Source organism: Ictalurus furcatus, chromosome 24 (assembly GCF_023375685.1).
Source record: "Ictalurus furcatus strain D&B chromosome 24, Billie_1.0, whole genome shotgun sequence".
Taxonomy (NCBI): domain Eukaryota; kingdom Metazoa; phylum Chordata; class Actinopteri; order Siluriformes; family Ictaluridae; genus Ictalurus; species Ictalurus furcatus.
This window is the reverse complement of record NC_071278.1, coordinates 13,978,503-13,992,383: the sequence shown is the minus strand read 5'-3', so window position 1 is coordinate 13,992,383 and position 13,881 is coordinate 13,978,503. Positions and strand designations below refer to the sequence as shown.

The following is a 13,881-nucleotide window of genomic DNA, read 5'->3' as shown; positions in this document are numbered from 1 at the left end:
TACACAAATTTCTTTGAAAAACATTACTATCCTGTAAAATTCAATCAATAAGCATCTAGCGTCTCAAACGCAAACATCAATAGCCTTTCAAATGAGGTCCACACAATGAAAGGAAATCCACAAAGAAATAATTAGGTATCATATATAAGCAAGTATAACATGGGAAATAACACACGCACACTGCACTGCAAATATGAAAAATAAAATGTGTTTTAACAAAGCACTAAAGCAACTCTCTCACTGCCCAGTAAAGGACATGAGGAATACCCCCCACCAACCCCCCCACCCCCGACTTTGTGTGTGTATATTAGTATGTATGTACGTGCATGTATTCATAATGTTCACACATATATGATGTTTGTGTATGGACACACGTGTTAGGTTACACAGTCTGCTGGAGTTCGATGCATTGTGTTTGTCTGTTAGTTCCATTCAGCTGATAGTGTGAGGTCTTCTGTTGCCTTCTTTTGTAACACCATATACCCAAGGCCACACCCACAATTGCTGCTACAATGCCAACAATGATAGCAGCAATAGTTGGCCCATGGCCAGCTAAGTGGCAAGGGTGTACAGTACAAGATCCATTGTCTTCTGGCTGATCCAGGCTACGGTCCACATCTCCTTCGATCACACTCTGATTTTCATGGGTTTCTACAAGTACATCATCATCAACAGTGGGAGTCTGATCCACAAAATGGCCAAGATCTTTGGTTTCCCAAGTGACACTCACTGTGGCTGTGGCCACATTGCTAATGACATGGACTGGTGAAGCAGGTGTGGTTTCTTTTGGTGCCATTCCTAAAGGCGTGGTAGTGTGTCCGAAACCCATCGCCTCTTGGCTGGTGCTGACATTCTCAGGAGCGGTGCTGGGAGTGCCAGCTGTGATCTGAGTGTGGCTGATTAAAGGTGTAGGGCTCAATTCAACATCATTTGCACTGTCAATTATACCAGGAAATTGTGCATCTTTAGAGCCATCATCCACTTTCTCATGTTCCACTTCCACTGGTCTCTTGGCTTCTCCTTCCACCTCCTTCACTGTTGGTGCCTCTGTAACAAAATATCTTTCTTCTGAAAGAATAGGCACTACATCAGAAACCTCTGGATGAGGCATGCCAGTCACACCATGAAACTCTTCCTCTTGGTTGTAAAACACTTCCCCATAACTCTTTTCTCCCACTCTTTCACTTACATTCTTAACCCCCACATCCTGATGATTAATCACTTTACTAAACTCTTGCTCCTCCGGCATCTCAGACACACCTTCAGTTGGTTCCTCTTGGTAGCTGTGGACACCACCTCCCAGACCTGCCTCTTTTGGTATGTTAGTCACACTTTTAAAATCTTCCACCTTTAAACTGCCTGTCGCAGTCTCCATGTCCACCCCCTGCCCTGGTACTGTCTCCTCGGTAGACCCTCCACCTGCTCTCTCCTCTTCCTGGGGAACAGGATATCCATCAAGCCATGACTCCACTGTGCTGCCTATACTGTGAGTGGCAGGTTTGTCAGTTGGAGGCTGGGACATATACCCATCATGATCCTCTGTAGTTATCTCAGGCTCTGACTGGTCTTCACCGGTCTTGACTGAGATGTAATTCTCATCTTGGGTACGGTCTTTAATAGGTGTTCCTGTGGTGACGAGAGGATGCTCCTCTTCCTGGAAAGCCTCTGAGGGGAACCAGAACATGTGTTTCTGGCTGAGTTGAGATACTGGAGGCTCTGTTACAGACACGGCAGAGTTTTTCTCAATCTTATCCTTTGCTTCCACTACCATGACTGGCTCTAAATGGTCTGGTTCAGGTGTAGACTCTTCCTCCTCTCCATGATCAGTAGGTCTAGGCATCATACTCACATGATGCACCTCCTCTATGCCATCATAGAGATTATGGTCATCTGGGAGCTTGTCTTCGTAGTCAATAAAGGCCTCGGCTTTATCTGTAATACATCAAATACACAAATGCTAACAATTCACTTTAAAACTCACAATTCTTACTTAGCTAACTAATGTTAGCCCCAGCAAAACATTACTGCTCTTAGGAATTATAAAGAAACAATTAGTGCAGGTGTAAAAAGTAATTTTTTTAGTGATAAATAATGTAAGTATAGTAATGAGTAATTTGTTGGGATTATGTGGGTCTTCAATTGTATCTGTAAAGGGCCGGTGTGGCTGCAGACTTTCATTACAGCCAAATTGGAGGCCCACTTCATAGTTGATTGGAGACTAAGATGGACTGATTAAACAAATGAAACCAGGTATGTCTCCTGCTTGGTTGGAATTAAAGTCTGCAGCCACACCAACCCATTGTGGATAAGAATGAAGACCTCTGACCTAGGTTTTCATCACAGTACAGCCTTCAATGCTTGATAGTAATACTCACTTGTGTTCCATTAGGCTTTAATAAAATAGTGTAACTGTTGTTGTTACAGCCATTTTAAACAACTTCTGGGCCAACCTACAGTACCAATAAACCAAAGCATTTCCCCTTGACATGTACTCCATCAATATCACTTGTTTATTTAAATATCAGCTGGTTAAATCTCGGTACTGTTCATCCTCTCACCTTTTACACAGAGCTGCACCAGACCATACCACTCTCCACAGCTGTCACACAACAGGCTAAAAGCTGTCTCTCCATTGGGCAGAATGTATCCTGGGTTGCAAGCATACAGAAGCTCATCACCCAGCTCCAGGCCGGTCTGTCCCTGCAGACGTGTATTGGGAAATAAGGGTGGTCCTCCACAAGGAGCCCCTGATGCATGCAGGTAAAGGAAATAGTTTTCAAAATAGACTTCTGTTTTTAGCTAACATTTATAGTTAAGAATAATTTACTACAGAATACTTTGAAAATATTAACACTTAAGTTCCCCTCAACATTTCACATTACAAGAGTTTGAACTGACCAGTGTCTTTCACACAGAACACAGCCAGACTCTCATACATCTCAGTCACATTCTCCACCTGCATGTCTACTGCCCGTAAGCTTCCAGAGATGCTCCTGCACACTGTTGTCCTGCAGGCAGACCAGTTAGAAAAGTAGTTACTACTAAATGGTGGCAATTAATCAGAATGCCCATTAAATGACACTTTTACATGAATGCAGTTTGAATGAAATATTTTACTATGCTCGCCACTGCTTTTTGAGTCTAACATCTAGTTACAATTTCCTTGTGGCCACAATGACCACTATGGGTCCAAAGCACTTATACACTTAACAGTGTATAAACAGTGTACATGAATGATGTGCAGTATGAAGCCTGATGTGGCACAGAACTGTCATCATGACCAGAGTTTTATTGACCATTCACCATTAATAGAATGCAACACCACCAGCCCTTGTGTACTTGCCATTCTGGTCTTGAACAATGGCTAGAGAAGTCCATCATCAAGCCCCCAAAACCTTTCTCACACTCTGGGAACCACTGGAACTCTACTCCTTACAGTTACATGAGGCAAGGGAACAGCACCATTGGCAATGCCTGTGATGAAGCGGCGCTGGTTGGATAATTTTAATAACACACACAGGGTGCGTTATTAACTAGATATGCACCGTGCTCATTTTGTCTGGGTCTGTTGTGATGCTGCCCTGTGCATGGGCATTGCACAACCCAAACCATAGAGAAATTTCCTCTTCTCCTTGGCTACTGTATTGAACAGGATGAATTGTGTGTATGGGTGTGGATTAGTGTTGGCATGCATGCTTGGTAACGGCATGTGCCACTACTCTCAGTTCTTCTACCCAAGGTAGACAGGGTTCTTTACTTTTGTTCACTTGCTGATGATAGGCTTTGCAATTGCAAACTGCAAAACTGAAAAGTGCAAACTAGAGACCCAGATTTCCATACCCATAACTGGCTTCATGATCACCAAACATGTAAGTAGAGATTTTATGTAGTTTATGTTATATGTTTACCTGTCAGACGTTCTTTAAAAATCTGTGAATCGTGTAAGTTGTATTTGCAACTCCATCTGTACCAATCCTGATCCAAGATGTTTGAGTGAGTGAATCCTGACCAAGATTCATTTCTCTCTCTCATTCAGTGGATCAGTTGAGTCAGTGAGTTCAGCGAGTCCTGATCTGGCTTATTCAGTCAGTGCTGGAGATTGCCACTGTTTCAGTGCATGCAATAATAGTTTATATTGGACTGGGTGTGAAAAATAATTATTTTGTGAAACACATATTTACTAGAATATTATAAAATAATACAAAATGGCAACAATTGTTAGCTTGCTTTTATATTAGTGAAGATGTTTTGCTGTCTGTACAGCTACATGATCAGGCAAACTTGATCATTTGGGCAAACTTGATAAACTGATAAATGACTGAACAAATCATTTTCTAAACAGACTGAGGTAACAAGTGTTACTCAAAATTTTAACCTCCAGTTCTAAGTGAAAGGCAACCTCTGCAGCTTCACTACTGGAATTTTCCTCAGTGCTTGAAGTTGACAAGGAATCGGTTCCTTATCCCACATTGTAACATTCACTTGTAGAATGTGAGTCAGAATTGGAGTGAGTGTGTGTGCATGGGCGTGTCAAGATTTTACTTTGGGAAAACATTAGGAGTGTGTAAAGTTACCTTGGAAATGTCCCACTGAGTTCAGTTATTATAGGTATAGCCAAACTGGAACTGAACTTAAACTAAAATTGATTACATTCATTTGTTTCCTCATGAATCTGCAAAAACAATCCTCAGTACAAATGTTTCTGAACATTTATTAAAATAAAAAAAGCCTGAAATATCACAATTATAGAAGGATTTGTTGTGACACATTCTTTATTGAGCTCAGGTGCAATGCATTTTCACTGATCATCCTAGAGATGTTTTGGCAACTGAACTAAAGAGACCAATGGTAGACTCGGTTAATTGGACCTGATATGGAAAGGCAAATCTCTGTCTATATTAAGTTCCACAGCTGACGGTGCATGTCACAGCAAAAAGAAAGCCATTAGATCAAAGGAACTGTTTCTAGATCTCGGAGACTGAATTGTGTCGAGTCCCAGATCCAGAATTTTATTAAATAGAAGAAGTCTTGAACCACAGAAACTCAAACTAGGGCTGGCTTCTTAGGTCATCTTGGCAATTGGGGAAGAAAGTCTCCAGTCAGGAAGGTGACCAAGAATCTGAAGGTCACTCTGATGAACTCCAGAGTTCCTGTGTGAAAATGTGAGAATCTGCCAGAAGCACAACCATCTCTGCAGAACTCCACTAATTATGCTTTAACAGTAGAGTGGCCAGATGGAAGCCTTTCAGTAAAAGGTACATGATGCCTTTGTGTTTGCTTAAACACACCTAAAGGGGTCTCAAGCCATGAGAAACAAGATTCTGTAGTCTGATTAAACTAAACTGAATTGATCTCTGGCATGAATGCCAAGCATTTAATCTATAGAGAACCTTGTATCATTCATCACCTGGCCAATTCCATTCTTACAGAGGCAGCAGAATGGGGATGTTTTTCAGCAGCAGGGACTGAAAGGTTTGTTAGGGTTAAGGAAATGATTAACACAACCCTTGAGGGGAAACCTACTCCAGAGCACTCAGAACCTCAGATTTAGGTGTAGGTTCACCTTACATAATGGAAAAAAAACAATGCAGTGCCTTCAGGACAAGTATGTGATCATCCTTGGGTGGCTCAGTCAGAGCCCAGAGTTGAACTTGGTTAAACATGGTTGAAGAGACCTGAGATTAATGACACAGCACCATTGAACATCCAAACTGAAAGAGCTTGAGAGGTTTTACAGAAGTGGACAATATTCACAAAACCAGGTTTGATAAGCTTATACTGAGAAAGACTGCCAAGGGTGCTTCAACAAAGTACTGTGAAGGGAGAGAATACTTGTACAATGCAACACATAAACCAAACTTTTTATTCTGGGTTGAGTTTCCCAAAAGCATTACAGTACAATGATTACTGTATGGTCATGCAAGCATCACATTTCATCACACTTTCTCTGTCAGTAATTTTGAGATGCTTTTGGGAAACTCAGCGCTGATAAAACAACAATTTCCAATTTCGGGGAATTTTTGGCAAACAGTATGTCTATTCTTAAGTCAGTCCGAATTTCACACATAATCGGATACATTTCCCTAGTATGACCCCGTGACTTTTTTTTTGCAATAACCTATCCAGAAAAGTGACAATGGGGCATTTCAAATTAGCATATTCATGCATATTCATAGCTCCTTGCATTCTTAATAAGCATAAAGTTGTAGAGAGGTTCCACAGCCATTTTTAATAGTAGGGCATTAAAAATAGTAAAAATACCATCAATTATTTTTAAAGGTTTAAAACTACACATTCAGAACCTTTGCAAGTTGTGTATTTGTGATTTCATGTTTTAAGATTCAAATGGTTAACATTTTTTGGGTTAAACATCAACAGACGAAATAGACTTACATTAAAACCACAATGTGATAATTGCTCTGGGATTTGAGCTTTCATGCTGAGCAATATACATTAACTGTGGAATTGCACAGACACCGAACACTGAGAAAGTGCTAATGTATTTTGTGACATTGCCTCAGGTCCAGCTGTCTCAGGGGCCTGAATGCCTGCAGGTGCAAATGGAACGTTTCTGCAAAACATATTGTGTCCCTTCTAAATGTGCAAAAAAGCACGGTTCTACCAAATGTGGATTGGTATTCTCAAATGTAAACAATCATAATGACAAATAGTTTCAATAAGTGTGAATGTGTGACTAGGGTTCTTACCCAATGCTGGGACCAGTAAGCCAACCACGTGCACAGGCAGAAAATGCACACTCAACGACAGCATGGCGAAGCTCCATTGCTGATGCCATCCGAGCACCTTGATCACCACATGCACTTGAAGCTGCCTCAAAGCCTATATCTGAACCATTTCTCAACTCTAGCAGGAAGACCCGGCCTGAAATAGAGAGAGAGAGAGAGAGAGAGAGAGAGAGAGAGAGAGAGAGAGAACTAATGTATTTATTGTATTTTTCAATCTAAGGTGTATGTATGTATCCATCTGCCATCACGTATAAAAATTCATTCACTTAAGATAGGAAGAATATGTCATGATGGTAGCATAAGGTTAAATGAGGGTAGCTGCGTGTGTGTATGTGTAACTGGCAGGGATGAGGTTTTATTTTTAGTTATAGGGTGTGCCACATGGACACTAACTTAAAGAGTTTCTCAACAAAAGGTAAGTACAAAATGGGGACTGAAGCTCAGCTCCAAACAGGATGTATGACTTCAGGGTGAAAATATGAATTCACATATACACACAAATACCACAGTCATCACCATTCCATAACCCCACCCCAATCAACACAGACACACACACATGCATACACAGACAAACTGTTGTGCAGTCCAGTATATAACAAAAACTGCCACAAACATGCTCCTACTTCAATACCACTTTCACAGTTAGTCACAGATTCACACCTAGGATTAAAATATCAGTAGTGGGCAGTCATTGTAGTGAGGTCACAGTGCACTCACAAACTTTTGTTACAAATTTACCACAAAACAATATCTCAATTTTTGTTTTCTTTTCAAATGTTGAGATATAGGATATAGAAATTTTTTTTAACCATTTATTCATTTGGGGATTATCCAAAATAACATACAAATTAAGCAGAATGCAACCCAAGTCATCAAATCTGCTGTGAGTCAAACTGACCAAAAATACAAGCTAACACTAAACCTAATTAGCTGAATTGATACAATTCAGAACTTAAACTAAAATATGTTATAAAATTTCCACATAAAAAATATAATATATACTGTACATACTAATAATCACAAACACGAGAGAATGATGAAGATGACAATGTTCCAATCATGTGGTTAATTCCAACCATCAGACCACTGAGCAGTCCTCAGCTGACACACCATAAATGACTGGTCATTAGTTTTTCTTTGCTGTTAAATGCCACACTGATTTAATGTCTGTTACACTGATGTGATCGTATTAGATGTTAGGAGTGAGTAAATGTTTCTGGATTGGGCTGACATAGTCGCTACTTGTTAATGTCAATGAGACTTCCTTGCCCATTGCCTTGATGCCAACATAAGACCAACAACATGCTGCTTCTTAGTTCCACTCTTGGAGCCACTTTTAATATTTTCACCCTAATAAATGCTTATCAGCTAAATCACTATGCCCTACATCAGTTTAATCAGATGTTAAAGTACAGGGTGTCCCAAAAGTCTCCATACATAGAGGACTGTGTTTACCAGCACCATGTAGGTTGTGCCTTCATCAGTGGATGTTCATGGACGTCCACTTGTCAGTTGGTCCGCAACACTTCCGGTCTTTTTGAATTTGTTAATAAGTTTGGCAGCACTGTCGTGTGTGATGTGCTTGCCATGTTTCCTGTTAAAGTCCATCACAACCTTGCAACAGCTTTCCGATCCAGCCGTGAGAATGATTTCAATGTTCTTCTTTTGTCAAAAACTATATAATAAAACTACATATAAAAATTTTTGGGAGAGATTTTGCTAAAAAAGTGCTAATTTCCCATATGTGTGGAGACTTTTGGAGTCTGTACACCCTGTAGAATAGAATAGAATAGAATAGGCCACACCTCTGTCTACAAGCATTCAATTTCCCAGGCTTTAGCTATGGCACATATCTACCTCCTATTGCTGTCCAAAACGTGGACAATCACTTCCTACTTGCCCCGCTCCAGCTGTGTGGATCTATTATACCAGACTAAATCAATGCAGTGTCTACAATCTGGTGGTTATAAAGAAGGGAGACAAAAGGAAAACAGCATTTACCACCACATCTGGGCATGCTGTGTGGGTTCTCTAATGCCCTGTCTTTAAAGCATTCATTAGTGAGGTTCTCATGAGCATAACTGGCAAGTCTGATAGCCTACATAGATGACACTCTAATTTATTTAACATCCCTACAGGGGCATGTAATGTAAAAGTCTTGATGTTACATAGATTAAGTGAAAACTATACATGTAAAAGCTGAAAACTGCCTGTTCCATCAAATCTCTTCATGGATTATGTTTTTAGCAGAGATGGTGTGCAAATGGTAATGCAATGTTGGCCTAAAGCATGCATGGTTAAAGTACCATATTTTTATACAGGCAAATTCATAAGAGGCTTTAGTGCAGTGGCAGCCCCTCTTACATCTCTTTTTGTAAGTGATACTATGACAGCTCTCTTGGAAAGAGAAGACAGTCCTAAAGGCTTTAGTCGTGCTATAGTCCAAGTTCACCACAGCACCTCTGCTCAAGAATCCTGATGCCACAAAACCTATTATTGTAAAAGTGGAGTACAAGTGGGAGCAGTCCTGTCTTAACAGCATGGTAAGATGGCCAAAAAGGTTCTATGCCTTTTTCCCAAGAAAACTGACTCTTACAGGACGTAATTACAATGTGGGGGGATTGCTACCCATCAAGCCAGCCCTGGAGACATGGCAAAACTGGCTGGATGGAGAAGCTGAACAAAAGACTGAACTCAGGACAAGGCAGGTGAATCATATCTTTCTAAAGATTCAATATCATACTTTTTGCTCAGGGTACACAAATGGAAAGGTGGATGCTCTATCCTGGCTGTATGAAACATGGCAAAAGACACTCAGATTATCATTCCATTCTCATATATTGTTTACCAAAGTATAGTGGGAATAAAATACCATGATCCCTCTTGCTAAGTAGGAGGATCCAGCATCTGAGACCTGTCCACCTGGGAAGAAAAGACATCCCCTAGGTTTTGCTGTGAGCAACTTCTAAAATGGGTTCATACAATCCTAAATTCACTGCACACCTCCTCTCAGAATGCTACTGCTGATCAGCTTTACAAACGTATACATTCATGTTCCCTCTGTGTCTAGCGAAAGCCTCACACACTTTCCCAGTGTTTGGCATGTGTCAAATTACAGCTGCCCTGCCAAAAATCTAACCTCTGGGTTGAGGTACTAACCATTTAAGAATTTACAGGCCATTAATTAGTGCAACACAATCACTGAAAGACTCTGCCTCTCTAAGATACTCTTTTTATATCCAATCATGTTACTGACTTGTTGCCAATGAACCTTCAGCTGTTTCTTTTTCGTAACACTTACTTTTCAGCCTTTTGTTGCCCCGTCCCAACTTTTTTGAGACATGTTGTGGCCATAAAATTCAAAATTATCTTCTTTTTTTTTCTTAAAATGTTTTCTCTATTGTGAATAACATGTGGTTTTATGAGATTTGCAAATCATTGCATTCTCTTTTAATATACATTTTACACAGCATCCCAGCTTTTTGGAATTGGGGTTATAGATGCCCTGAACAAATCTCCCATCTAAACCTTCTTCATAATCCCAAACTCCTTCCACCATGGAGGATACGATCAACATACTATAGTGGACTGGGATAGTCGACCTGACGTGCTGGGTCCTGCCCTCAACTCATAGTACTATAAATGGATGGACTTTTAGATTCTGTGTTGTTCATTGCTGGGTATACTCCATTTCTGTCATTAACATTCTTTCCAGTTTTGTGTTTCTTACCATCAATAACCTGCCTGGCCTGGTGTTAGAAGAATAGATTAGAACAGTTATCTGAACATGAGCCACTCTCAAACATAACGCCTTGAACCCAGATTGTAACCTGCATTGGGAAAAAAGCTTAACACACACCAAACAGAAGCAGCTATGTGTAATCAATATCTATTATCTCTGCAAAAGGTAGGAGTTTCAGCACTTCAGGGCTTCCTAACTATGTTTGTCTAACATACCTTTTTATCTCACAAACTAATTGTCATTGTGTGCTAGAGAAGAGAATAAAATAGTTTTATGTCCTGCACTAAATTGAACTATGTTACTATGACTGGCCATTTTTATAGCAAATTTGAAATTCTCCAACAGATATTCAAGCCTAATTAAACTAATTAAATTAAACAGAGGACGTTCAGTGCAATGGTTTTCAAATAAAATATTTTTGATAGTTTGATTGTGAGCCAGTTCTTACCATTACCATTAATATATGCCATATAATATAATAATATGAATAAATTATATAAATAATATATTTGTATTTGTTATTCATTTGATCAAAATAATACTGACAAATTAGTGAGGTAATGGATGATATATACATAATTATAATTACTTTAGAAACAAGCTGTAATAATTAGCAGGTCTATATATATATGTCTATATATATATATATATATATATATATATATATATATATATATATATATATATATATATACACACACAAAATTAAATTTTCCAATTTAGGTTTGATATTGATATTGGTAGTTGAAATATATATAATATAATTTGAAGCTCTATCTATCTATCTGAAATGTACACACACACATACACAGTGCACAATTATTGTTTTTTGTTTAAACCATTACAAACCGTAAAGTGTCGGTGCGCATTGTAGTGGCGCGTAAAAGCAATCATCTCGAATGGACAAACTCACCATCTGCGCCGACGAGACCAACGCTCAACCAAGCCAAGCACGCAAGAAGAGACCAGAGCACCAGCTCTCGGACACACATTGTTCCCATAGCGCACACTCACTAGTCCTTATAGTGGGGCAAACGAAAGTCTCTTGGAAAGGCGCGCGCGTTGCGCACTCCAAACGGCCCGGGATTTCTGCTTAACTGAGGAGGCGAGGACAGGTAAGGCGCAGTCTCTGAGGCGAAAAGGCGGTTTATCTGACCAGAGGCGCATTACCGAGCTGCTGGAGGACTCGTGTGAAAACTCTCACAGTGCTGTCAGTAAATACGTCATGAGTGAAAGCGCAGGAGAACAGAGGCACTTCGCAGTGAGCGGAGGATGGGAGGGGGACTCGCTCACACCGTGGCCCATGCGCTTCACAGGGAACCCGTCGCCCTGTTGGCCATGTTTAGTCAGCCTGTGAGTTTGCTATAGCATATTTAGGTGCCTTGCCTTGTCACCAGGGCGCGCCTCTCTAAACTCTGCCCATGCCTGTTATACAGCTAAAAGCGGCAGGAGAAATTATGGCGCATCACCACGCAGTAGTTTGATGAAGGTTCTCGTTAAGGAACGAGCAGTTTCTGCTATCCCACTGCAGTTACACTCCCACCAATACACAGCCTACACACAGAGACGTCTAACAACCTGACGTTTGAATGTGTTTCACTGTAGCTAAATATTGCAATGTAGCTAAATATTGCAAAAACCTAACTCTAGCATTAACCTACGCTTAAGCATAGCCTTCACCTAACCCAGTAATCAAATGAAAATCTAAAAAGCACTAAGCAAGCAGTACATTTGCATGTTTCTTAAAAAAACAAACAAATAAATAAATAAAATATGTGTGCATGGTTGCACGTATTATGGGGTGGGGACCAGCTACCCCCACAATTCTAGAAATAGGTAACAAATTTGTAACTTGTGGAGATATTTGGAGTGTTTTTTAACTGCAAAAAAAGACACAGCTTTTGTTTGAAAAGCTAAATGTGAATATTGAGGTTAAGGTTAAAGTTAGGTGTAGGAATAATATTATTTATCTACAGTATTATACAAGTCATAGGAAATACCCCAATGAAATAGAATTACGTGTGTGTGTGTGTGTGTGTGTGTGTCTGGGCTCTAGAGAGAGCAAGCAAGACAAAGAATGTGTTTTAGTGAGTAAGTGGCAGGAGAGAGGCCAACACAAGTAGGGTCTGTCTGAATAGCTTCAGATAATATTTGCTTAAAGAGCTCTGTGTGTGTGTGTGTGTGTGTGTGTGTGTGTGTGTGTGTGCGTGTGCGTGTGTGTATGAACTGGAATGAAGTAGAAGTTTGTCATATTATCAAAGCTAAAAGACACTCAGTTACATGCAGGACATGGTCTACATGCAAAACCTACAAACCTATTCATAACCCATAGACATACAGCATATTCATCTCACTCTGTAACTAACACGCACACGCACACACACACACACACACACACACACACACACACAGCTCTTTAAGCAAATATTATTTAGATTATTTGTTGACATTACAAATGAAACACTGATAATAAGGAATTATTAACAAATCTAATTTAAGGTAAACAAAGCTACAGCTAAAGCTAAAGTATCACAAGAGGGCCAATTACTATTGACAGGTTTGGAATGTCCTCTTTCTTCTGCCCCCTGCTGTTGTCTTTGGGTAGAATAGCACAATAGATTATTCTCTACAAATCAGTAAACCCTGTGGGCCAGATGTAGCTTGCTAAACTGTTTGTGCCTGCTTTTAATAGTAATTAGGCTCCATTCTGCTGGTTATGTACGGAATTGTGTATGAGCGTAATCGTGCACATGCAATACAATACAAGTGTAGAGGCAATACAAGCGCCATGCATGTGGCAACACCTTAAGCATTTGAGAGAAGAAGAAGCTCAAAAACTTGTGCAGAAATGTGAAATGCGACTGATTACATAATCTGGTTGATTTGAAAATTAGCGTAAGCCAGGTTTTTTTTTTTTTTTGCATAATTGTGTCAGGTTCCCAAAACCAGGTATAAATTATCCAGAACCAAAATTCAGGTGGCGCTGGACCTGATCCAACTCCTCCTGTAGCCCTAACCCTAACCCCTAACCCATGACACGCTCTACAACACAGAACAACACAATTATCCAGCTTGAAACCCACAGTTGGCTCCACCCCCTGTTTTTTTCTTCAACTCTGCCCAGGTAGGAGGTGTTGTATCAGGTTTGACTCCACCTCCTGGACTTTTGGTTCTCCAGCAAAGGGTACATTGATTGCTCAGAGCTGTAATAGGCAGTATGGACAGGTGTGTGGCTTTCAAGATTTGGCTACTTTTTTTTTTAAATCTATATTCAAGATATATATATATATATATATATATATATATATATATATATATATATATATATATATATATATATATTCTATATCTGACTGTCTATTATCTATCTATCGCTCTCTCTCTCTCTCTCTC

The 13,881-nt window shown here is 39.9% G+C and overlaps 1 protein-coding gene across 1 annotated transcript; it reads right to left on the bottom strand.

The window, feature by feature from the left end:
* Positions 1-343: 343 nt before the first annotated feature.
* susd5 (sushi domain containing 5) lies at positions 344-11,805 on the bottom strand. Its single transcript, XM_053612996.1, has 5 exons — positions 11,402-11,805; positions 6,708-6,882; positions 2,899-3,008; positions 2,559-2,747; positions 344-1,932 (listed from the first exon to the last, which is right to left on the bottom strand). Exons 1-5 carry the CDS (start codon positions 11,487-11,489, stop codon positions 383-385), a joined length of 2,112 nt encoding a protein of 703 aa, XP_053468971.1. The 5' UTR covers positions 11,490-11,805; the 3' UTR covers positions 344-382.
* Positions 11,806-13,881: the final 2,076 nt, after the last annotated feature.